Raw genomic sequence first — 26,723 nt, 5'->3', positions numbered from 1 at the left:
ATACGAATCATTGATTGTTATGACGTATGGTTGGTTGGACTGGGAATTGCCAGGGACCTCACAATTTGATATTATTGCGATACTTAGGTACCAATACAATATGTATTGCGATTCTCAAGATTCTATGTATAGCAATTTGATTGCTCATGAGAATATTTTTTTTATCAGTCATGGGAATAAAAGTGCAGAAAACATGTTGATTCATGACTCAAAGAAAATGGAGAACAAGCTATAGGATTAAAAATACCGGCGTTTTGGCTCCGGTACAGCTAGCTAATGCTACCAAGAGCGTGCGTTATAAGGAGCAAGTGTGAGTGCAAGAAAACATATATATATATATACAGTGCCAGTCAAAAGTTTGGACACACCTACTCCTTCAAAGGTTTGTCTTTATTTTTACTATTTTCTACATTGTACAATAATAGTGAAGACATCAAAACTATGAAATAACACATGTGGAATCATGTAGTAACCAAAAAGGTGTTAAAACAAATCAACATATATTATATTTGAGATTCTTCAAAGTAGCCACCCTCACACCTGCGCTTATTGTTTTCTTTCTGGCAGTGATTATGCTGAGAGCAGCTATTTCAAAGATGGAGTCTACTTGCAATAACTGGATCTGTGGTTATTTTTGTTAAATGTAAACGTCACCAACATAGATCTTCATCATCATAAATGACAGTCTTCTCCCTGGCCTGTACAGAACACTCTTTGTAAACTAGCGTTCCTTGGACAGCCATAGACGGACTGTACAAAACATTAAGAACCACACTCTCTTTCCATGACATAGACTCACCCAGGTTAATCCAGCTGAAAGCAAAGATCCATTATTGGTTTCACTTGTTAAAGCCACTTCAATCAGTGTAGATGAAGGGGAGGAGACGGATTTTTAAGCCTTGAGACAATTGAGACATGGATTGTCTGTGTGTCATTCAGAGGGTGAATGGGCAAGACAAAATATTTAAGTGCCTTTGAACGGTGTATGAAGGTAGGTGCCAGGCACATTGCTGGGGTTTTCACACTCATCAGCTTCCCGTGTGCATCAAGAATGGTTCACCACCCAGGGGACATCCAGTCAACTTGACACAACTGTGGGAAGCATTGGAGTCAACATAGGCCAGCATCCCTGTGGAACGCTTTCGACATCTTGTGGAGTCCATGCCAAGACAAATTGAGGCTGTTCTGAGGGCAAAATACATGTCTCCAAGCATAGAAGTTACAGCACATATAAGGATCATTATGGTAAAGAACTTTCTCTCAGCTAACACCAGAGCAATATCTAAATGTCTATATTTGGCCTAACACCCTTCGTGAATCACCATTGCTTAGCCTATAGACTCAACATCAACTTGATATGCATCCAACGTCCTCTCGTAATATCTTCTGGTGCTGGTTAATTGGAAACGAAACCCCAGGGTGTGATTTTAGATGTTAATTAAGTATTGATCATAGAGGCACTCTGAACTCTTCAGACGGGAATCACCTCTCCTTGTCATTAATCCTTAAGTCTATTGACTCACCCAATATAAGTAACATAATAATCAATATAAGTAACATAATAATAAAATCATCATCAAAATTCATCAGTTTAAGCTAGAGATACTTTTGTGTATGTATAGAGTATGTGGACACCCCTTCAAATTAGTGGATTTGGCTATTTCAAATTTCTGCCTTGTTAGAGCTGGCCCGATCAACTGTAAGTGCCATTATTGTGAAATGGAAACATCTAGGAGCAACAGCGGCTCAGCCGCGAAGTGGTAGGCCACACAAGCTCACAGAACGGGCCTGCCTTGTGCTGAAGTGCGTAGCCCGTAAAAATCGTCTGTCCTCGGTTGCAACACTCACTACCGAGTTCCAAACTGCCGCTGGAAGCAACGTCAGCACAATAACTGTTTGTCTGGAGCTTCATGAAATGCGTTTCCATTGCCGAGCAGCCGCACCACGCTTCACCATCTGGCAGTCCAACGGACTAATCTTGGTTTGCCAAATGCCAGGAGAACACTACCTACCCCGATTCATAGAGCGAACTGTAAAGTTTGGTGGAGGAGGAATAATGTTCTGTGGATGTTTTTCATGCTTCGGGCTAGGCCTCTTAGTTCCAGTGAAGGGAAATCTTAACGCTACAGCATACAATGACATTCTAGACGATTCTGTGCTTCCAACTTTGTGGCAACAGTTTGGGGAAGGCCCTTTCCTGTTTCAGCATGACAATGCCTCCGTGCACAAAGCAAGGTCCATACAGAAATGGTCTGTCGAGATCGGTGTGGAAGAACTTGACTGGCCTGCACAGAGCCCGGACCTCAACCCCATCAGACACCTTTGGGATGAATTGAAACGCCGACTGCGAGCCAGGCCTTATCACCCAACATCAGTGCCCGACCTCACTAATGCTCTTGTGGCTGAATGGAAGCAAGTCTCCACAGGAATGTTCCAACACCTAGTGGAAAGCCTTCCGGGAAGAGGCTGTTATAGCAGCATATTAATGCCCATAATTTTGGAATGAGATGTTCGACGAGCAGGTGTACTGTCACACTACATAACGAAATGTATGTGATCTGTTTTTATTTATTTTTTTGCTTGGGCAATTCAGCGCATCCGCCTATGTTGGCCTTCCGCATCTGCGGTGGAAGGTGACCAAGCTACAGTGGTGTTTTTTAAAATAGTACACGCAAAACACCAGTCTGGCAGCTTCATTAAATAGTAACTCAACAGTGAAGAGGCGACTCCGGGATGCTGGACTTCTAGGCAGAGTTGCAAGAAAAATACATATCTCAGACTGGCCAATAAAAAGAAAAGATTAAGACGGGCAAAAGAACAGACACTGGACAGAGGAACTCTGCCTAGAAGGCCAGCATCCCGGAGTCGCCTCTTCACTGTTGAGTTACTATTTAATGAAGCTGCCAGTTCAGGACTTGTGAGACCTTTGTTTCTCAAACTAGACACTCTAATGTACTTGTCCTCTTGCTCAGTTGTGCACCGGGGCCTCCCACTCCTCTTTCTATTCTGGTTAGAGACCGTTTGTGCTGTTCTGTGAAGGGAGTAGTACACAGCGTTATACCAGATCTTACGTTTCTTGTCAATTGCTCACATGGAATAACCTTAATTTCTCAGAACAAGAATAGACTGACGAGTTTCAGAAGAAAGTTATTTTCTGGCCATTTTGAGCCTGTAATCGAACCCACAAATGCTGATGCTCCAGATATTCAACTAGACTAAAGAAGTCCAGTTGTATTGCTTCTTTAATCAGAACAACAGTTTTCAGCTGTGCTAACATAATTGCAAAGGGGTTTTCCTTTTAAAATGATCAACTTGGATTAGCTAACACAACATGCCATTGGAACACAGGAGTGATGGTTGCTGATAATGGGCCTCTGTGCGCCTATGTAGATATTCCATAAAAAATCAGCCGTTTCCAGCTACAATAGTCATTTACAAAATTAACAATGTCTGCACTGTATTTCTGATCAAATTTATGTTATTTTAATGGACAAAAAATTTGCTTTTCTTTCAAAAACTTTTGAACGGTGGTGTATATGGTGTGTATAGATATTTTCATTGACAACATTCCAAGATTTGAAAGATACACATTACCAGACAACTCCTTTTTTCTGTATGTACAATTTAGGTCAGCTATGCTGGCATATGGAGTCCCTTGGGAAACCTAACCATCCAATTTTTGGGATTTATAAATAAATTATCTGGGCTCCCGAAAGGACTGATCTCTATTATATATAAACAACTTTTGTAAAGCTCATATTCCGAGCTAGCTATTAAAAAAGTATTGTCTACAGATCTAATTGAATCTGAACAACCCTTTAACTGGAACAGAATATGGAAAAATGTTACCTTTGCGTACCGTAATCTGAACCATCAATTTATACATTTTAAGTTTGTTCAGACTGTATTTAACACCAAGGAAATGTTTGACGATGAAATTGTCCCCTGAATAAGGTAGGCGCATTCCTTCATATGATGTGGGAGTGGGAAACATGGTTTCCTGGTGGAGAGGGAAGATGTGGGCTGAGGTGGATGGGGACTGAGAGGGAGAATGGCTTGGGGTTATCTTTGTATGCATTTCTTTGATTGATTTTGTACCTCTAACCCCCCCCCCCTGTTTTTTCCCCCAAAACTAGACAAAAAGTAGGTCACAATCTCCTCAATCTCCTGCATAGACCTGAGGTGTTACAGTTTTTAAGCCCATCAATACGAGTTATATGGGAAATATAATTTTCTGTCAGGCAAGCAGGGATACCTGGGGCGGCAGGTAGCCTAGTGGTTAGAGGATTGGGCCGGTAACCGAAAGTTTGCTAGATCGAATCCCCAAGATGTCAAGGTAAACATCTGTCGTTCTGCCCCTGAACAAGGCAGTAAACCCACTGTTCCTAGGCCGTCATTGTAAATAAGAATTTGTTCTTAACTGACTTGCCTAGTTAAATAAAGGTAAAATAAAAAATAAAAATTGTAAGAAGGGGAGGCACCATATGTGATTGTGGCCCCTCACTGGTAACATAGCCGATTTGTTTCCACTTTACCGACTAGGCAATGCTGTATGTTAGCTAAATGTTTTGCCGTCTGTATATTACGTGGGTGATTTTTGTTTTACTGTCTGACTGCTGTGCTTGACTTTGGCAGGAGCTCACCGAAGCTGAGTACCTGCACATCAAATGTCCTACTGCTTGAGCATCTGTTCCTCTTATAAAATAATAGCTCAAAAGCATTGTGGCGCTCCTGCACCTAAATATAAACCGTACCGGCACACAAAATGAGTACCGGAACCTATTTCAGTCCAAGTCAAGCACTGTTTGACTGACTGTGACTCGTAGCCTCATTGGCTGACCTTCTGCTTAACAGGTGTCTGGGCAAAAACAGTCTCCTGGTTTGGTTGGGGTCACGTCTTAATCTGTTTACAAGCCTTTGGCTTGTGACTGTGGCCTGTGAGTAACGGGCCAGGAACTGGGACTGGAGAGGCAGTGCCACAGCATATTACCAAAACACATTATCAAACAGGCTGTCTTAATGTATTTTTTTACCTTTTATTTAACTAGAATGACAGCCTACCCCGGCCAAACCCTCCCCTAACCCAGACGACGCTGGGCCAATTGTGAGCCGCGCTATGGGACTCTCGATCACGGTCGGTTGTGATACAGCCCGGGACCTAACCCGGGTCTGTGGTGATGCTTCTAGCACTGCAATGCAGTGCCTTAGACCGCTGCGCCACTCAGGATGCCAAAGTGTTACAGGCTTGTCAAAGGAGACACCAGAAAAACAGACTACTAAACACTTTACCAATACGTATAACATTACCAAACACATTATCAAACAGAACATATTTTGTTTACATACACATTTTATACATTTAGCCGCACTGCTTCTTGACACAATGCCCACTTAACCCGGAAGCCAGCCGCACCAATGTGCCGGAAGGAAACATCGTACACCTGGCGACCGTGTCAGCGTGCACTGCACCCGGCCCACCACAGGAGTCGCTAGTGCGCGATGGGACAAGGACATCCCTGCCGGCCAAAACCACAAGACATGTCCGCCGCCTCATGGGTCTCCCGGTCGCAGCTGGCTGCGACAGAGCCTGGACTCGGACCCAGAATCTCTAGTGGCACAGCTAGCACTGCGATCCAGTGCCTTACAGGCTGACTACACCGCTCGCGTCGCGTGCGTGAACGTTGCAAAATAAATTCAGAAAACTATGTTATTCAATAAGCACCTACACTGCTCGCGCGCACCAACGAGCGTCTGCGTTGCCAAGGGCTACGAAAGACGAACGAGGTCAGTGGCGGTAATTGACCTAATTTATGAAAGTTGCCAATCGCAATATAAAGTCAAGAGAAGAAAAAGCCTGGAAAGAAGAGAGATTACTAGAAACGATTCGGTTGACCGTTTTATACGAGGATTAATTGGCGGAGTAGAGGACCTTGTACATTTCAGGTAAAATAACAACTCTATGTTTATATCCCAGGACAAATTAGCTAGCAACAGCAAGCTAGCTAAATAGGACAGATTAAAATTAGCTAGCAAGTGCAAGCTAACTAGCTAAATTGACATAAATGTTTAATGATTTTCGACCTGTCCCGAAATTAATATAATTGGTTCAGAGTTTGTTTTGATATTTTGTGTCGTGTCGTGATCGCGTTTGGTGTGGGGGGACAAAATAAATGTATGCACAATGGCGCACGCGCGCAGCCGGTTTGGGTTCCGTGTTAGACCACTGCGCCACTCGGGAGGCCCTGCATACAAAGTTACAGGCTTGTCACATTACCAAAACAACACATCGCCAAACAGCACATTACCCATACACATTACTTTACACAAACACATTATCAAACACCTTAGTTAACACATTACCGAATACTTTTTATTGGATTTAATGGTCAACAATAGCCATGTCAGACATTCAATCTTATTGACAAGTTTTATTGTTCACTGCAACTCAGGGACTCAATGCTACAATACACATTACCAAACACATTGCCACACTGAGAATACAGATCATTATTAGTACACGTACAAACGTTGTGTAATGTATTTATCTCTTGTTTTCCTCTGACAGCTACAGCCAGGGGGTGTTTTGGTTTAGGAGCTCAAAATAGCTATGTTACAACAACCAGCTAAGTGGTGCAACTACATTCATAGTCTACCTCCCAAATGGCACCCTGTTACCTATATAGTCCACTACTTCTGACCAGGGCCTATGGGGAATAGGGTGCCAATGGGTTGAAGTCATTGATCAACTGCACAAGTACTGGACTATTTTCTTTCTTTCTGCTTGCATTTTGTATTTATATTTTGATGTGCTTATTTTCTGTAATTTATGTAATTCAGGGCTCATCTGTGAAAGAGATCTTGGTCTCAATATGACTGCCTGATTAAATAAATAAAATATTGATGACCCCACTGACAGTAGATAATAGTCTATTTTGTTATGTAGAAGCAGTAGGTGTTGTATAGATTATTACATGATGCGTTCCAAAATGGCACCCTATTCCCTAAATAGTGCACAACTTTTGACCAGAGCCCTATGGGCACTGTGAGCACCCTAATGAGCACTATATAGGGAATAGGGTGCCGTTTGAGACCCACACCATATGTATCACACCACTTAGTAACAAGGATATTCACTCAGAGGGACTGCAGAGAGACACCCACAGCCTGCTGTATACAATAGGCCTCTTTCATAGCTTCTCAGTTCCCTCGCTCTTTCTCTCCATTTTCTTCCTCTGTTTCTCTCTCTTTGTTACTCTGTTGCTCCCTCCTTCATTTGTCTCGTGGTCAACTTGATCTTACAAGTCTGTCTATTTTCCTCCACCTTTTTTAATTATGTCCTGTTTGTTTCTGTTTTTTTTACTCTTATTTTACCAGGTAAATTGACTGAGAACACGTTCTCATTTACAGCAACGACCTGGGGAATAGTTACAGGGTAGAGGAGGGGGGGGATGAACGAGCCAATTGGATGCTGGGGATGATTATGAGGTAGAAAATGATGGTATGAGGGCCAGAGTGGAAATTTAGCCAGGACACCGGGGTTAACACCCCTACTCTTATGATAAGTGCTATGGGATCCTTAGTGACCACAGAGAGTCGGGACACCCTTTTAACGTCCCATCCGAAAGACGGAACCCTACACTGAGCAATGTCTCAAACGTGTGTTTGTCCGTCACCTACTTCATCACATCGTATACTCCCAGTTTGTTTGCTTTGCTGGAGAAAGAAAGTGTGTAAATATTTTCATAGCCTAGTAGTTTTAGTAAACCACATAGTATCGATTTTTCTCATGTGTATCTAGTAGCTGGCCCGCGTACTGTGAAATGTGATTCTGGGTTCTGAGAATACATACACTACCTTTCAAAAGTTTGGGGTCACTTAGAAATATCCTTCTTTTTGAAAGAAAAGCAAAAAAGTGTCCATTTTAAAATAACATCAAATTGATCAGAAATACAGTGTAGACATTGTTAATGTTGTGAATCACTATTGTAGCTGGAAACGGCAGATTTTTTTTTMGGGGGGGGGGGGGGGGGATATCTACATAGGCTTACAGGGGCCCCTTATCAGCAACCATCACTCCTGTGTTCCAATGGCACGTTGTGTTAGCTAATCCAAGTTMYTKATTTTAAAAGGCTAATTGATCATTAGAAAACCCCTTTGCAATTATGTTAGCACAGCTGAAAACTGTTGTTCTGATTAAAGAAGCAATAAAACTGGACTTCTTTAGACTAGTTGAGTATCTGGAGCATCAGCATTTCTGGGTTCGATTACAGGCTCAAAATGGGAAAAAATAAAGTACTTTCTTCTGAAACTCGTCAGTCTATTCTTGTTCTGAGAAATAAAGGCTAATCCATGCGGGCAATTGTGAAGAAACTGCAGATCTCGTACAACGCTGTGTACTACTCCCTTCACAGAACAGCACAAATTCTCTAACCAGAATAGAAAGAGGAGTGGGAGGTCCCGGTGCACAACTGAGCAAGAGGACAAGTACATTTGTGTCTAGTTTGAGAAAGACACCTCACAAGTCTTCAACTGGCAGCTTCATTAAATAGTACCTGCAAAACACCAGTCTCAACAGTGAAGAGGCGATTCTGGGATGCTGGCCTTCTAGGCCAAGTTGCAAAGAAAAAGCCATATCTCAGACTGGCCAATAAAAAGAAAATATTAAAATGGGAAAAAGAACACAGACACTGGACAGAAGAACTCTGCCTAGAAGGCCAGCATCCCGGAGTCGCCACTGTTGACGTTGAGACTGGTGTTTTGCGGGTACTAAACTCAGCAAAAAAAGAAACGTCCCTTTTTCAGGACCCTGTCTTTCAAAGATAATTCGTAAAAATACAAATTAATTCACAGATCTTCATTGTAAAGGGTTTAAACCCTGTTTCCCATGCTTTTTCAATGAACCATAACCAATTAATGAACATGCACCTGTGGAATGGTCGTTAAGACACTAACAGCTTACAGACGGGAGGCAGTTAAGGTCATAGTTATGAAAACTTAGGACACTAAAGAGGCTCTGAAAATGACCAAAAGAAAGATGCCCAAGGTCCCTGCTCATCTGCGTGAACGTGCCTTAGGCATGCTGCAAGGAGGCTTGAGGACTGCAGATGTGGCCAGGGCAATATATTGCAATGTCCGTACTGTGAGACTCTTAAGACAGCGCTCCAGGGAGACAGGACGGACAGATGATCGTCCTTTCAGTGGCAGACCACGTGTAACAACATCTGCACATGTTCGGATGTACCGATCCTCAAACCTGCGGGACAGGTACAGAACAACAACTGCCCGAGTTACACCAGGAATGCACAATCCCTCCATCAGTGCTCAGACTGTCCGCAAAAGGCTGAGAGAGGCTGGACTGAGGGCTTGTAGGTCTGTTGTAAGGCAGGTCCTCACCAGACATCACCGGCAACAACGTCACCCATGGGTACAAACCCAAGTCTGATGGCCTTGAGATAGAAGCTGTTTTTCAGTCTCTCGGTCCCTGCTTTGATGCACCTGTACTGACCTCGCCTTCTGGATGATAGCGGGGTGAACAGGCAGTGGCTCGGGTGGTTGTTGTCCTTGATGATCTTTATGGCCTTCCTGTGACATCGGGTGGTGTAGGTGTCCTGGAGGGCAGTTGTCCTGGAGGGCAGACCTCACTACCCTCTGGAGAGCCTTACGGTTGTGGACGGAGCAGTTGCCGTACCAGGCGGTGATACAGCCCGACAGGATGCTCTCGATTGTGCATCTGTAGAAGTGCACATCTGTAGGGGGGTGCTCCCTCTGCTGTTTCCTGAAGTCCACCATCATCTCCTTTGTTTTGTTGACATTGAGTGTGAGGTTATTTTCCTGACACCACACTCCGAGGGCCCTCACCTCCTCCCTGTAGGCCGTCTCGTCGTTGTTGGTAATCAAGCCTACCACTGTAGTGTCGTCCGCAAACTTGATGATTGAGTTGGAGGTGAGCATGACCATGCAGTCGTGGGTGAACAGGGAGTACAGGAGAGGGCTCAGAACGCACCCTTGTGGGGCCCCAGTGTTGAGGATCAGCGGGGTGGAGATGTTGTTACCTACCCTCACCACCTGGGGCGGCCTGTCAGGAAGTCAAGTACCCAGTTGCACAGGGCGGGGTCGAGACCCAGGGTCTCGAGCTTGGAGGGTACTATGGTGTTGAATGCTGAGCTGTAGTCGATGAACAGCATTCTCACATAGGTATTCCTCTTGTCCAGATGGGTTAGGGCAGTGTGGTTGCGATTGTGTCATCTGTGGACCTATTGGGGCGGTAAGCAAATTGGAGTGGGTCTAGGGTGTCAGGTAGGGTGGAGGTGATATGGTCCTTGACTAGTCTCTCAAAGCACTTCATGATGACGGAAGTGAGTGCTACAGGGCGGTAGTCGTTTAGCTCAGTTACCTTAGCTTTCTTGGGAACAGGAACAATGGTGACCCTCTTGAAGCATGTGGGAACAGCAGACTGGGATAAGGATTGATTGAATATGTCCGTAAACACACCAGCCAGCTGGTCTGCGCATGCTCTGAGGACGCGGCTGGGGATGCCGTCTGGGCCTGCAGCCTTGCGGGGGTTGACACGTTTAAATGTTTTACTCACGTCGGCTGCAGTGAAGGAGAGTCCGCAGGTTTTGGTAGCGGGCCGTGTCAGTTGCACTGTATTGTCCTCAAAGCGAGCAAAGAAGTTATTTAGTCTGTCTGGGAGCAAGACATCCTGGTCCGCGACGGGGCTGGTTTTCTTTTTGTAATCCGTGATTGACTGTAGACCCTTTTGGGTCATGTTTGTATTCGGTCATGTTTCCGGTCACCTTGCCCTTGTTAAAAGCAGTGTTACGCGCTTTCAGTTCCGCGCGAATGCTGCCATCAATCCACGGTTTCTGGTTCGGGAATGTTTTAATAGTTGTTGTGGGTACAACATCGTCGATGCACTTTCTAATGAACTCGCTCACCGAATCAGCGTATTCATCAATGTTGTTGTTGGACGCAATGCAGAACATATCCCAATCCACGTGATCGAAGCAGTCTTGAAGCATGCAATCAGATTGGTCGGACCAGCGTTGAACAGACCTGAGCGCGGGAGCTTCTTGTTTTAGTTTCTGTCTGTAGGCTGGAAGCAACAAATGGAACTTGTGGAACTTGTTCAGTTTTTGTCTCAGTTTTTGAATCTTATGTTCATACAAATATTTACAATTTATTACTTTTTTTTACCCCCTTTCTCCCCAATTTCGTGGCATCCAATTGTTAGTAGTTACTGTCTTGTCTCATCGCTACAACTCCCGCACGGACTCGGGAGAGGCGAAGGTCGAGAGCGTCCTCCGAAACACAACCCAACCAAGCCGCACTGCTTCTTTAACACAACGCGCATCCAAACCGGAAGCCAGCCGCACCAATGTGTCGGAGGAAACACCGTACACCTTGCGACCTGGTTAGCATGCACTGCGCCTGGTCCGCCACAGGAGTCGCTAGTGCGCGATGAGACAAGGATATCCCTGCTGGCCAAATCCTCCCTAACCCGGGCGATGCTAGGCCAATTGTGCGCCGCCCCATGGGCCTCCCGGTCGCGGGCGGCTGCGACAGAGCCTGGGCTCGAACCCAGAGTCTCTGGTTGCCTTAGACCACTGCGCCACCCGGGAGGCCCTTACACATGTTAAGTTTGCTGAAAATAAACGCAGTTGACAGTGAGAGGACATTTATTTTTTTGCTGAGTTTATTTAATGAAGCTGCCAGTTGAGGACTTGTTAGGCGTCTGTTTCTCAAACTAGACACTTTAATGTACTTGTCCTCATGCTTAGTTGTGCACCGGGGCCTCCCACTCCTCTTTCTGTTCTGGTTAGAGCCAGTTTGTGCTGTTCTGTGACGGGAGTAGTACACAGCGTTGTACGAGATCTTCAGTTTCTTGGCAATTTCTCGCATGGAATAGCCTTCATTTCTCAGAACAGGAATAGACTGACGAGTTTCAGAAGAAAGTACTTTGTTTTTTTCCATTTTGAGCCTGTAATCGAACCCAGAAATGCTGATGCTCCAGATACTCAACTAGTCTAAAGAAGTCCAGTTTTATTGCTTCTTTAATCAGAACAACAGTTTTCAGCTGTGCTAACATGATTGCAAAGGGGTTTTCTAATGATCAATTAGCCTTTTAAAATTATCAACTTGGATTAGCTAACACAACGTGCCATTGGAACACAGGAGTGATGGTTGCTGATAATGGGCCTATGTGCGCCTATGTAGATATTCCATTACAAATTAGCTGTTTCCAGCAAAAATAGTCATTTACAACATTAACAATGTCTACACTGTATTTCTGATCAATTTGATGTTATTTTAAGGTGACAAAAATGTGCTTGTCTTTCAAAAAGAAGGACATTTCTAAGTGATCCCAAACTTTTGAACGGTAGTGTATATATCAATGAGATTTCCTTTCCATTGTCAGCATTAATAAATAGTATTGTATGTTGGTATGTTAAGCAGTCTTCATAATTAATGTTTTATTTATGCAGCCCCTATGCATCTATTCCCCTGCCTTTCATATTATAGAGAGCAGATGTGTGTGTTTCTTCTTTGTGCGTGTGTGCATGTATGTTTGTCTTTTGCCACATTGACATGACTCAACTGATTATGATGATAATTGACCCCAGTGACCTTTGCTTACCCCAGATCATCTGACCGGACACTGGAAACCACACAATAGATACACAGGGGAGAGCTGCCGGATGCGCAGAGAATATGGAGTTAGACAGCCAGACAGACGGCCAGACAATAGACACACAGACGACAAGCGGTGACACAGACTGATGCTCTGATTATGCACACTGACAGATGACTGTGAGACTAGTCTGTAATCAACAGAAACCAACGCACAAAATCAGACACTGTTAGGGAGTTAGCTACACAGATGTAGAGACACCGTTGTTAAACAGTTCAATGCAGGGACACAGACTAACCGAAAGGCATAGGCCTACTGCACAGACAGCCACTGAGACCCAGACTGACACATCAAGCCATTCAGACAGTGAAACAGCAGGGAGTCGAGGCAAAGGGGCAGTCCCAAGTCCAGGATATTATTTTTAGCTCTGACAATAAAGCAGCAATCTTGCTGTTGACGCTCAGTTCAAGCTAGCGAATACAGGAGAGAGAGAGGGATGACAGTGCCAAGAGGGAGGAGGAGAGAGGTGGCCTTCACTTCCAGAAAAGGACATTGAGTTGGAAGAAATGGATCTTCGACTACACAATGCAGAGACAAAGCGAGAGGGAGAGACTAGGGGAGGGATTTAATGAGGGAAACTGCATTACATGGAAATCAGAAGTAAATCTGATTTAGAATTAAATGTTTGCAGTAGTAGCCCCTCTCCCTTCAGAGAGTAATTCATGAACACAGAGCCTAGAGGTAAATGGAAAGCAACATATTATGAATGCTATTTTAGGGATGTGTGTTGTGTTATTGCTATGGCCAGAATCCCACTGACCATTTAACCATTTAAATCTGTTCGTTTTCATGTACTTGACAGGAGCTAGTGAGGAGATGATAGTTGTTTTCATGTACTTGACAGGAGCTAGTGAGGAGATGATAGTATTTGTTAATCATGTTCTTGACAAGGTGCTAGTGAGGAGAATGATAGTTGTTTTCATGTACTTAGACAGGTGCTAGTGAGGAGATGATAGTTGTTTTCATGTACTTGGACAGGAGCTAGTGAGGAGAGGATAGTTGTTTTCATGTAACTTGACAGGTGCTAGTGAGGAGATGATGGTTGTTTTCATGTACTTGACAGGTGCATAGAGAGAGAGAGGATAGTTGTTTTCCATGTAGCTTGACACGAGAGCTAGTGAAGAGAAGTGATAGTTGTTGTTTCATTGTACTTGAACAGGTGAGCTAGTGAGGAAGATGATAGTTGTTTTCATGTAACTTGAACAGGAGCTAGTGAAGGAGATGATAGTTGTTTTCATGTACTTGACAGGAGCTAGTGAGAGATGAAGAGTTGTTTTCATGTATGACAGGAGCTAGTGAGGAGATGATAGTTGTTTTCATGATACTTGACAGAGAGCTAGTGAGGAGAGGAATAGTGTTTTCATGTACTTGACAGGCAGCTAGTGTGAGGAGATGTATAGTTTGTTTTCATGTACTTGACAGGATGCTAGTGAGGAGATGATAGTTGTTTTCATGTCTTGACAGTGCTAGTGAGGAGATGATAGTTGTTTTCAATGTATTTGACAGCGAGAGGCTATGTGTGAGGAGATGATTAGTTGTTTTCATGTACTTGACAGGAGCTAGTGGAGGAGAGGATAGTTGTTTTCAATGTACTTGACAGGAGCTAGTGAGGAGATGATAGTTGTTTTCATGTACTTGACAGGGTCTAGGAGGAGAGGATAGTTGTTTTTCATGTACTTGACAGGAGCTAGTGAGGAGATGATAGTTGTTTTCATGTCTTGACAGGTGCTAGTGAGGAAGTGATATTGTTTTCATGATACTTGACATGGAGCTAGTGAGGAGAGGATAGTTTGTTTTTCATGTACTTGACAGGTGCTAGTGAGGAGATGATAGTTGTTTCAATGTACTTGACAGGAGCTAGTGAGGAGATGTAGTTGTTTTCATGTACTTGACAGGAGCTAGTGAGGAGAGGATAGTTGTTTTCATGTACTTGACAGGTGCTAGTGAGGAGATGATGGTTGTTTTCATGCACATCTTTGTTTTGTAGTTTCTTTGTTTGTTTTGCGATATGGCCTTGCCTTGTCACCACTTGTTGCAATTGTCACGTCTGTTGTTTCCCGCCTCATGTCATGACCTTTGGTTGTTGTCCTATTCAGACTATAGCGTGATGTTGAATGATGCGTAAGAGACCACAAGTGGCAAGGTCAACAGAGGTCAAAACGACCACTAAAAAAAACACAATGCTTGCTTTGTTCTTTTAACGATGACAATTGTTAGGACAGCTGCCATTTGGAAAATGACTAAGCTATAAATGTATAGTCACTCAGCGGTTCATAGTGGTATATTATTTGCTTATTTGCCTTTTTATAATGGTGGTTTGAGCTCTGAATGCTGATTGGCTGAAAGTATACCACAGGTTTTACTCTTCTAATTACGTTGGTAACCAGTTTATAATAGCAATACGGCACCTCGGTGGTTTGTGGTATATGGCCAATATACCACAGATAAAGGCTGTATCCAGACACTCCGCGTTGCGTCGTGCATAAGAACAGCCCTTAGCCTTTGTATATTGGCCATATACCACACCCCCTCAGGCCTTTATTGCTTACTGTAAGTAACCAACAGAGGGCCCAGTCAGTAGCCTGGTTTGTGTATATATGTGTGTGTGTGTGCACGCATGTGTGTGCGCCAGCATACATCTGTGTGTGCGTGTGCATGCGTGAGTGTTATTCCCAGTGGGATACTCTGCCAGAGCCAGGGATTTCTGCAGCATCCGACATACTAGGCCCAATGGCAGCGTGGCAGATGCCGCAGAAGTGTCTTATAGGCTGAGGTGGGTGTTGTCTCCACTCATGCAGATGAAACTATATCGTGCTTGCTCCATCTAGTGGTGATAGGTGTTTAATTACATTAAATATGGTTTTGCTTGGTAGTAAGGAGAGCTGACTGATCTGTTATATTGCTCCACTATTTGTTTCTTTTTTAAGGGGGTGGATCAGCTTTAATATTGCAAATAGATTGTGGATTCTATCAATGTACTTGTTTGCATCATTTCCAATCCCCCATATTTATTTTATAAATATATATTATTTTAAATAATACATACTATATACATTTTATGGACACGGTATATTTTACATTTTAGTCCCATCCTTCAGCTCCCCTTAACCCCTCCCATCTATCTCCAAAGACCGTCCAGTTTTGATTTCTATTTTTCAACTGTGCTGTGAGGCTCCAGTATTGGCTCTGTTGTTGACAGTACTGTTTCCTGATTGGTATAGTGTTCCAGTATTGGCTCTGTTGTTGACAGTATCTGTTTCCTGATTGGTATAGTGTTCCAGAATTGGCTCTGTTGTTGACAGTACTGTTTCCTGATTGGTATAGTGTTCCAGTATTGGCTCTGTTGACAAAGAACTGTTTCCTGAAAGCATGCTCCCCATAATAAGTCTCAGGTTTAGCATATGCATTGTCTCCTGAATTTTTTGGGTCATAAGATACAAGTTTAGTGTGAAAGTATGAACCTATGCCTCTTGAATACAGACATAAGCACTCTAAATCCTTTGTTTTTTGCTGTTGTACAACAGTAGGAGAATAGCACTGAACGCTGTTTAGGCTGTGGGTATGTTCTCACTGATGAAGACCTTTTGGGTTGCCCAATAAAACTAACTGCTTGAGCATTCAACAGTGCAGTATTGGCTCTGGCTCGATCTTTGCAACTTATTCTCACAACCGAACGCTCTCTCTGATGTCTAACCTGCCTTCTGTGTATTCCTGTGTGTCTACAGGACCGTAAGCTGACCAAGGCGGAGCAGCAGCGTTTTAAGGAGGAGGCAGAGATGCTGAAGGGCCTCCAGCACCCTAACATTGTCCGTTTCTATGACTCCTGGGAGTCAGTGCTGCGAGGGAAGAAGTGCATTGTCCTGGTCACCGAACTCATGACCTCGGGAACCCTCAAAACGTGGGTAGAAGACACCCACACACCATCACACACACCCCTGCTCAGCTCGCAAATAGTGTTACACCGAAGAGATTGTTCCATAGAAACCATGCCACAATGCTTTATGGTTATAACCGTGCTCTCCTGTCCTGTCTGCAGGTACCTGAAGCGCTTCAAGGTGATGAAGCCCAAGGTCCTGAGGAGCTGGTGTCGTCAGATCCTGAAGGGCCTTCACTTCCTCCACACCCGGACCCCTCCCATCATCCACAGGGACCTCAAGTGTGACAACATCTTCATCACCGGCCCTACCGGCTCCGTCAAGATCGGAGACCTGGGATTAGCCACTCTCATGAGGACCTCCTTCGCCAAAAGTGTCATAGGTAACTAGCGGCCGTCAGTTTCCGGAGCCATCGATCAGTTGTTTTCTTATGTCATGTTGTGGGAATGGTATTTGAATGGGTCATATAGGTATGTCAGAGCTCTTGTAAGACTTGAGCTAATGGACCTCTGTTTTGTGGGAATGGCTTTTACAATCTGTGGTCACTCTGCTACAATGTGAATATCTTATGAGCTGACCCAACTCTCCAAGAAGGTATCATCAGCTGAGTAGTCTCTGCGGTGGTTCTTGCTCAAAGGTCGAGCTATGTTGCACTAAATGCCACTGGATGTATATGTTAAGAGCTGATCTGTGGTCTGTGTTTACAGTAAGTGTGAACCCTATAGATTCCTGAGTAACATTCTTCATAAAATAATTTATACTCCTGGGCGTCTGATGATGGTCCTTTACAGACAGAGGAGGTTAGAGGTCAAAATTATATTCAATAAACACAGGTTGCACCGTTTGAGCATCACTGTCCAAGCATGACTATGATGGCAATCTTCATGTTTATTTCACCAATAATTTTGGTCTCAAAATATCTTCATCTGGGTATTTAAGGTGTGCGACTTTACCTTTTCAATTGACTAATGTGCCCTGTCTTCCAGGTACCCCTGAGTTCATGGCTCCAGAGATGTACGAGGAACATTATGATGAGTCTGTGGACGTTTATGCCTTTGGGATGTGCATGTTGGAGATGGCCACCTCAGAATACCCCTACTCAGAGTGCCAGAACGCTGCGCAGATCTACCGCAAAGTCACCAGTGTAAGTCTGGGACCGCTGTCCCTTTGGGCTTGTCCCTTTGTGGCATAGGTTCCCTTTCCCCTACTTCTACAAGATCTTTCCGTCTAACGTTCTTCACAAAAATCCCTTTGGCCGAGTCTGTCGTATCCCGACTTGCCCTTGATTTTCTCACCAACCTCCCTCAGATTCAGTAAATTATTAAATATACTGTATATGTGACAGTACATTAACTGTAGTCAGGGTTTCTTCATTACTGCTTCATGATTAACTCTCTGAAGTAGCAAAGGAGTCCCATTTAAAGTATATTACTGTCTGTGTAGGACGGAGTAGTCCATCATCTATATCATTGTCCGTTCGGTCACCTCACCTGCTCCCTCTCTGTCTACAGGGTATAAAACCAGCCAGCTTCGATAAAGTCAACGACCCAGAGATCAAAGAGATCATCGGGTGCTGCATCCGCCAGGACAAGAGTCAGAGGCAAGTGGTTTGACCTCTCTCGACCCCCTTCCCGCTCTCTCTCTCATAATAATGGGAGGAATTGCAATGCCTTTTGCAAACCTTGCTAAACAGCAGAGCGCTTGTAAAACAAAAAGAAGAAAAAAAAGTCTAGTGGTTAGTGCCGCTGACCCCGGGAACATATACCAGAGTGGGCATGGGTTCAACTCCAGCCCGCTGCCCTTCTGACTCGCCCTTCTCCTACCTTTCCTGTCATCTGTTCTTCACTGTCCTATCCAATAAAAGCCACACATTGTTTGGGAAAGAAGTGGGCATTTGTTCCGAGCTTGATGTGTTCTCTCTGTCTGCAGGCTGTCCATCCGGGACCTGTTGACCCATGCGTTCTTCGGGGAGGACACAGGGGTGCGTGTGGAGCTGGCAGAGGAAGACACGGGCTGTCAGGACTGCCTGGCCCTCAGGATCTGGGTGGAGGAGCCAAAGAAGCTGAAGGGAAAACACAAAGACAATGAGGCCATCGAGTTCAGCTACGACCTGGAGAACGACAGCGCAGAGGAGGTGGCTTCGGAGATGGTGAGATTAGGAGGAGAAGCGAATAGGGAGGAAGGGAGAGGGAGGCAGAAAGAGAAATGGTGAGACACTGATACCTTTTTCACACCTTGGTGCAGACCCAGACTGTATCCTGCAGGCTCTGATATTTTCTTTTTAGATTGTCCTTTCTTGGCATGGCCCCAGGCTAGAACAGTATAGTAAAGGTTGGCTCGGCTCAGCACATTAGTGTGAAAATGATAGAAGAGAGAGCAGTGCAGGACGGAGCAGGAATACCCAGGACCTCTGTTGAAGGAACTACAGGGAAGGTGGGAGGGCTATAGGAAAGGTGTGATCTATTACAGTCCACCGCTCATTAATCAAGGTTTCCTTGCTAGTCGTTGCCTCCAACCTACATTCCCTCGCCATGCTTTCAACTTTTTCTCTCTGCCTCCTATCTATCGCTCTCTCTCTCCACCTACTCTCGCTCTCTCTCTCTCTTTCCTCTCTCTGTCTACCCACCACCCCCTCTCCCTCCTCCTCTATCCAGGTGAAGTCAGGCTTCTTCCACGAGAGCGACGCTAAGGTGGTGGGTAAATCCATCCGCGACCGCGTCACGCTCATCAAGAAGTCCCGTGAGAGACGCCAGCAGCAGCTGCTCCAACAGCAGCAAGGCTTTGATGAGAGACGGGACTCCACCCTCACCTCCTCCACCTGCTCTCACCTCTCCTCCCTGGGGCCTGGGGTGGCTGGGCTGACAGGGGGAGGTGGGGGAGGAGGGCAGGGGGAGGTTGAGGAGCTACCAGAGGTGGATCAGCATGTGAGGCAACAGCAGCAGATCCACAGTGGGAATCCTCTGAGCCTGCCCACAGGTACAAGAGCAGACCAATATTCCATCAATCAGAGGCTTGTTTACGGATTTGTTTACGGTGTAAGACTGTATACTGTGTTTCCCTACGTACTGACTGTGCTGGGGTAGATATCAGAAACAAAGTGGAATATTAAGATAAACATATTATTTGGTTGCGGACAGTCCTAGAATAGGATATAATGATATTATTTTCCTTATCCCCAAAGTAGTGTTTGTCTAGACTCCTATTTTACTCTTGCCCTTGTATTTACTCCAGGAGGTGAGAGCATTGGCTCAGCTAGCTGTGAATCCTATGCCAGTGGCCAGAGCCAGGCATACCCTCAGCAAGGGGAGTCATACGTGCTCTCTCAACCCAGCCTCCCTGCTGCTGCCTCGGTGAGTATATGGTATCCCAAAGGACACCCTATTCCCTGTGTAGTGGACTACTTTTGACCAGGGCCAAAGGTAGTGCACTATGTAGAGAATAGGGTGCCATTTGGAACATACATCATATTATGGTTGTTCCTGTTTTGGAAAATCTAGTTTACAAAGAGATTGATATCTTATCTCCAACCCTGCAATCACGCTCAATTGTGTTGTCTGTTATCTATTTTTAGGCAATTTTGGCCCACCACGAAATGCTCCCGATTGGTCAGAGCGGAGGAGTTCCGAACGTACCTACTGGTCAGAGTGGTGGGATTTCCGCCATGTGCATTGGTCAAAGCAGTGGTGGGGCACCTGTTGGTCAGCAGACTTACGTTCAGCCTGTTGCTATGGCAACGCAAGTCTCACCAGGTGTACCACAGCAGTATTCTCAGGTGAGTGGCTCTCGATCCCGTTCAACTCTCTCGAACATCTCTTTTCTACTGGACAAAACAAGTTTGAACCTTGATATATTCCGAATAGCTTTTAATCAATTCACGTAACTATTTTATCAGATGTGCTTTAACGATAATAAAAACGATAACAATCTTGATCATGACAATGCTTTCATGTCCTCTATAGAATGTGTGCAGTCCTTTGATAATTAATGCCTACCCTTTATCCAATGCTTACTCTTACCTCCTCTCTTTACCTCAATCTCCCCCTACCTGCCCTCTCACCATAACTCCATCTGACCATGTCCCTGTCACCCCATGATGGTTATCTTCACACCATCTCAGTCATACCATTCAGATGGATCACAGATCGCACCAATGGCCCCTTCCCAGTCCTGCGCAACCCCAGTCTCGCCCCAAGCACAGCTTAACATTCTTCCAGCTCCCATTTCAGTGGGAGACCCAACAGGACTAGTGGGAGTTGGTGGCATGGAGGCCATGGTCCCTCTCCCACAACAGACCCAGGCCAATGTCACCCCTAACATCATGCAGGCCTCTGACATCCAGATGACACCCCAGCCTTTAACCCAGCAAGCACAGCCTTTCATGATTACCCAACAGCAGACCATTGTTCAACAACAGCAGGTACTGATGGAGCCACAGCAGCAGCAAATGGAGGCTCAACAAACCACCCTGCTTCAGCAGCAACAACTACACCAACAACAACAGGCCAATGTAATTCCCCAGACGGCGGTACTGATACAGCAACATATAGAACAACAGCAGCAGACTATAGCAATCCAACAGCAGCAAACTACTGAGCTTCAGCAGCAAGTGTATGTGCAGCAAGCTTTGGTTCAGCAGCAGCAGCAACAGCATCCTCAGCAGCAGGCCTTACTACCACAACAACAATCAATGGACCAACAGCAGCAACAACAACAGGCATTGTCATTACAGCAAGTGGATCAAACCCAAGCCTATGTGCAACCACCGCTAAACGACCTACAACAGCAGCAACAACTGCAACAGCAGCAAACATTGTTGCTACACCAGCAGCACCAGATTGAACATCAGCAACAACAACAAGCGATGTTACTAGAACAACAACAGCAAGTGTACATACAACAGCAGCTTGAGCAACAGCAGCAACAGGCGTTGCTACAAAAGCAACAACAGGCACGACTACAACAGCACCAACTGGAGCAACAGCAAGCGCTGTTACAACAGCAAATATTTGAGCAACAGCAGCAGCAAGCGATGTTACAGCAGCAGCAACAAGAGCAGCAGCAACAGCAAGCCTTAAAGCAACAGCAACAACAGGCGCAACTACAGCAGCAACAGCTGGAGCAACAGCAAGCGCTGTTACAACAGCAGCAGTTCGAGCAACAGCAGCAGCAAGTGCTCCTACAGCAGCAACAACAACTGGAGGCTCACCAAGCGAGCCAGATCCAACAACAACCGGAAATGGATCTACAACAGCAGCAATCACTGCATCAACAACAGCAAGCTGTGCTGCAACAACCGACCCAACTACAACAACAGGCGGTCGTCAGTCATCCAATCGACTCACAGCAAGCTGTGCTAAAGCAACAGTTGGAACAACAGCAAGCCCTGCTACAACAGCAACAGCTTCAGCAGCAACGAGCAGTTTTACAGCAGCAGCAATTGGAGCAACAGCAACAACAGGCACAACTGCAGCAGCAGCTGGAGCTACAACAGCAGCATGCTTTGTTACAACAACAGATCGAGCAACAACGGCAACAGCAGGCGTTGCTACAACAACAACAAGCAGAGAGACTGCAACAGCAGCAGCAACCGATTCAACAACAGCAAGAGACTGGGCAATCGCAGCAGCAAATCGCCAATATTCAATTACAACAAAGCGAGAAACAAGAGACCACTTTGATTCAGCAACAATGTGAGCAGTTGCAAGCTTTGATTCAACAGCAACAAATTGATGTGTGTTTGTTGCAACAACAACAACAACAGCAAAACACTGCTATGTTTCCAACTAATCACGCTAGCCTAACGCAGCAGCAAGTGACAGAACAACAGCAAGTAGCGCTGATACAACAGCAACAACAACAGCAGCAGCAGCAACAAGCTGTATTACTGGAGCAACAACAACAACAGCAGCAGCAGCAGCAAGCTGTATTACTGGAGCAACAACAGCAGCAGCAGCAACAAGCTGTATTACTGGAGCAACAACAAGCGTATGTTGTCCAGCAACAACAGCAGGGCCATCAGAGCTCTGTCGTTGAACCTCCGCCTCAGATCCCCCTTGTAGCCCCAACCCTACCAGCAGCAGAGGTTATACAGGCCGTGCAGGTCCAAGCTCAGATGGCTGCCCAAGCCCAGGGTCAGGGAGCCAAACCTGTAGCCATTCAGCCACAGATTCCCAGCCAGGCTCCACTGGCTGTAGTGCAAGCCCATGCCCAAGTCCTGGCCCAGATTCAAGCTCAGAATGAAGCTCACCCTCAGAGCCCGGGCCATTTCCCAGTCCCAGTACTCCAGGCCCGGCCCCAGCCTCCACTCAAAGCCCAGCCCCAGATGATCGAGGTCCAGATTCCACCTCACGTGGTGGCCCCGATCCAGGCACCAAGTCCTCCGATCCCTATCCAGTCCCAGGCTCTTATAGTACAGGCTATCCATCAGATCCCAGCTCAAATACAGGCCCAGGCTCCAGTGCAGTCTCTCATCCAGCAGACTCCCCAGAATCTGCATCCAACCCAAGTTCTGAATCAGACTCCGATTCCAGCAGTTGTTGAGACTCAGATGATGCCTCCTATGAGGCAGAGTCCAGCTCTGGTCCAACCCCAACCTCCAGTCTCAATAACCCCCATGCACAGCCAGATCCAAGCCCAACCCCAGCACGAGTCTCCAGTGCAGCCCAGTGTTCCGCTCCCAGGTCTAGCGCAGCCTCTACACCGCCCCCATGCTCCAGCTGTACTACTGGCACCGCAGTATGTCACTGCACCTCAGCCCACCCAACAGCAAGCCATACAGCCAGTCCTGCAACAACAACATCAGGACATCACACAACAAGTTACCCAACAACAGCAACAGCAGCAGCAGGTACTGTTGGAGCAACAGCAGTCCATGGTGCAGTACCAGCAGATGATGCTGTCTCCTGGATCTGTTGGTGTTGGAACTGTCATGGCGGCCCCTGCCTCCACAGTCATAGACCCTACCACCTTGGTCTCTGCTTCGCCTCAACACATACAACAACAGACTGGGCAAGTGTATAACCAAGGCCAGCAGGTACAGCTACAACCACAGGTACAGCCTCTCCCACAGCCACAACAGCAGCAGCTGCAAGTAACAGGAAGCCCAGCTGTGGTGCAGCCGTTAAACCAACCCATACCTCAGGCCCAGTCTAAATCTATGCTGCCTCAACCCATTCCCATGGAGCAATACCAACAGCAACAGCTGGTGCAACAGGTTCCACAAGTCGTACAACAGAAACAGCCACAGCAGCTTCAGGCTCAGACAACCCCAGCCCCAATTCAGCAGGCTCTGCAGTCTCAGCATCAGCAAGTCTCAATTCCCGACCCAAGTCAACTGGCTTATCAGCTTCCTCAGATCCCCCCACATCTGTTGCCCCAGCAGCCTACTGTTAACCCAGCACAGACAGCATCCCCCAGTAATGTGCCCCAGCTCGGGACTCAGACTAGAGCCCTACCCTTGTACAGTCAGGTAGTAGCAGGAGCAGGAGGTCCGTCACCATCCCCCCAGCACCAAGCTCAGCTGACACAGCCGCTACCCACCCACACACACACCCAGATGGCCATGCAAGCTCAGGCACACACCCAGACCCAGATCGCTGAGGCTGCATTGGCGGACTCCACCACCGAGCAACAGCCCCCTCTGAATCCTTCCCAGGCTACTTCTCTTCCACAGATGCCCCCCAGTCATTCTCATACATTGTCTCACCCCCACCCTGCCTCCCTGCCACCCCTCCATCCTGCTACCCCTGGCCCAGAGACCCAGCCCACCCCACCAGAGAGTCAGCTAACCCTGCATGGCCTGGCTGATGGTCCCCCGGGCCCCACTTCTCTCCCGCCTGTTGCCGCCGCTGCTGCCCAGCCCCTTGATTCTAACGCCCCCTCGCTGCTGCCCCCAACCTCAACCTCGCTCCCAGACTGTGACCCTGCTCTGCTGAGCATTGCTCAGGTACAGAAGTGCATGCCACTCTACCACTACTGTATACTGTTCCACTACTACCACTATCTTCATCCAATATCCAGCCGGTTCTAGAAGGCTGTATACAGTAGAGTATTCCGAGGGTCACACCCTTTTTGAATCACAATAAAACACATTATTTTTGTTTCATTTTGAAGAAGATTAGCGTAACTTTTACTCAGTTACACTAAGTACGTTTTTATGGTATTTGTTCTGATTTAAACTAACCAGTACTACATCAACCAGATCCAGGGTTTTTTCCTTTAACTTACATTAAAATAGGTTCATATTTGTTCAATTTCCTATTTCAGTTGTTCAATTTTATTTGTATCAGTCAACTAATGGTTTGGTATGTATTTTTTCTTTGTGGGTTTTTGCTGTTTTCTGTATGTCGGTATGTATTTGTATGTGCGTTGGTCTGTCTGTATTTATGTGGCTCTACAGGAGAGTCCAAACCAGTCTGGCACAGAGAGACACTCCTCTTCAGGGTATGTGTCACATCACTACTCTCAACGTCAGCCCCAATTTACTTCCTTGCTCTTGCCCCCGGCCCTATCAGGTCAATGTTTGCAGATCAATGTTTGAAGTGATATGGTGGAAGCTACACCACTAAACCTTTCCAGAACCTTCCGATCTGCAAACATCCAAAGGTTAGGACCAAGGGGAAGGGCTAGGAACCGGTTGTCATTGTTCGTTTGTTTTTTGTTTTGAATGTCAAGCCCTCCATGTTAGAAAAGGCTATGCCCACTACTGTACATGGAGTACTATTTATTTGACCATCAATGTTCACGTGTTGTGCATGACTCTTGCTTGTCTGACACCTCTCTCACAGTGCTGTTCCAGCCAATGGGGATGGGGATCTACAGATGTTGTTAGCCAATGGAAAACTAGAGAGGGTGAAGTCTCAGAGGAGATTGTCCTATCGGGGGGCAGAAAAAGGATCACATGCATTTCAACTGAGTATGATCCAGGTATAGTATCCCAAATAATATGAATCCCTCTCAAGATGTAAAAGGTTTACAATAAATTGTCAAGTCCAAGAAGTTGTCATGTCCAAGACATTGAACAGAACCACATGGTTTCTCTTCCTGTGCTCTGTAGGTGTCCGGCTCTGGGGACAACATGGTGGAGTGTCAGCTGGAAACCCACAGCAACAAGATGGTCACCTTTAAGTTCGACACTGAGGGAGACGCACCTGAAGACATCGCAGATTACATGGTGACTAGACCAACAGGCAGTTCTACATGGACATTGCATGGGATTATTGCACTGCAAACTTCTACCCGTTTTGATATATTAGATATGAATATATGATTATTCTATATTGGATGGGATGATGGTTTTTGCGGCAAGCATTCTCATTTGGACTAACACCCAGTTTGCCATGCAGCCTGTGTTTGGTCCGTTGAGTTTGGTTTTAAAAATATATATATTGTGTATCAATTTGTGTATCTGTAATGTCTTGTGTAGGTGGAGGAGGATTTTGTCCTTGAGTCAGAGAAAGATACATTTGTGGAAGAGCTGAGGTCCATTGTCAAGAGAGCTCAGGAAATTCTCCTCGCACATCAACAGGTCTGGTTTGAAAACATTGGTTATGTCCCAAATGGCACCATAATACCTATTCCCTACATCAGGGGTTCTCAGAGTGGGGTCTGCTGGGTTCTCAAAGTGGGTGCTGTGGAGGTACTGCAGGGGGTCCACGTCCAGATAAATACACTACATGACCAAAAGTATGCTCGTCGAACATCTCATTCCAAAATCATGGGTATTAATATGGAGTTGGTCCCTCCCTTTGCTGCTATAACAGCCTCCACTCTTCTGGGAAAGCTTTCCGCTATATGTTGGAACATTGCTGCGGGGACTTGCTTCCATTCAGCCATGAGCATTAGTGAGGTCGGGCACTGATGTTTGGCGATTAGGACTGGCTCTCAGTCGGCATTCCAATTCATCCCAAAGGTGTTCAGTGAGGTTGAGCTCAGGGCTCTTTGCAGCCCAGTCAAATTCATCCACACTGACTTCGACAAACCATTTCTGTATGGACCTTGCTTTGTGCACTTTTGCCACAAAGTTGGAAGCACAGAATTGTCTAGAATGTCATTGTATGCTGTAGCGTTAAGATTTCCCTTCACTGGAACTAAGGGGCTTAGCCCAAACCTTGAAAAACAGCCCCAGAACATTATTCCTCCTCTACCAAACTTTACAG

General features: G+C 45.8%; 1 protein-coding gene across 2 annotated transcripts in view; it reads left to right on the top strand.

Annotated features, from left to right (window-relative positions):
* The window catches only part of wnk3 (WNK lysine deficient protein kinase 3), a 60,713-nt gene that overhangs the window by 8,994 nt on the left and 24,996 nt on the right, over positions 1 to 26,723 (top strand). For both annotated transcript variants that reach the window (XM_070448074.1, XM_070448073.1), the window contains exons 2-14: positions 16,417 to 16,589; positions 16,728 to 16,948; positions 17,553 to 17,710; positions 18,078 to 18,166; positions 18,496 to 18,715; positions 19,221 to 19,542; positions 19,798 to 19,916; positions 20,138 to 20,338; positions 20,684 to 24,511; positions 24,965 to 25,008; positions 25,353 to 25,491; positions 25,622 to 25,738; positions 25,991 to 26,092. In XM_070448074.1, coding sequence (XP_070304175.1) covers positions 16,417 to 16,589; positions 16,728 to 16,948; positions 17,553 to 17,710; positions 18,078 to 18,166; positions 18,496 to 18,715; positions 19,221 to 19,542; positions 19,798 to 19,916; positions 20,138 to 20,338; positions 20,684 to 24,511; positions 24,965 to 25,008; positions 25,353 to 25,491; positions 25,622 to 25,738; positions 25,991 to 26,092 — 5,733 coding nt within the window. The remainder of the gene's footprint in view (positions 1 to 16,416; positions 16,590 to 16,727; positions 16,949 to 17,552; positions 17,711 to 18,077; positions 18,167 to 18,495; positions 18,716 to 19,220; positions 19,543 to 19,797; positions 19,917 to 20,137; positions 20,339 to 20,683; positions 24,512 to 24,964; positions 25,009 to 25,352; positions 25,492 to 25,621; positions 25,739 to 25,990; positions 26,093 to 26,723) is intronic.

The sequence above is a fragment of the Salvelinus sp. IW2-2015 genome, linkage group LG17 (assembly GCF_002910315.2).
Source record: "Salvelinus sp. IW2-2015 linkage group LG17, ASM291031v2, whole genome shotgun sequence".
NCBI classification, from domain to species: Eukaryota; Metazoa; Chordata; class Actinopteri; order Salmoniformes; family Salmonidae; genus Salvelinus; species Salvelinus sp. IW2-2015.
The sequence above is the reverse complement of the archived record's forward strand: the minus strand, read 5'-3'. Positions and strand labels throughout refer to the sequence as shown.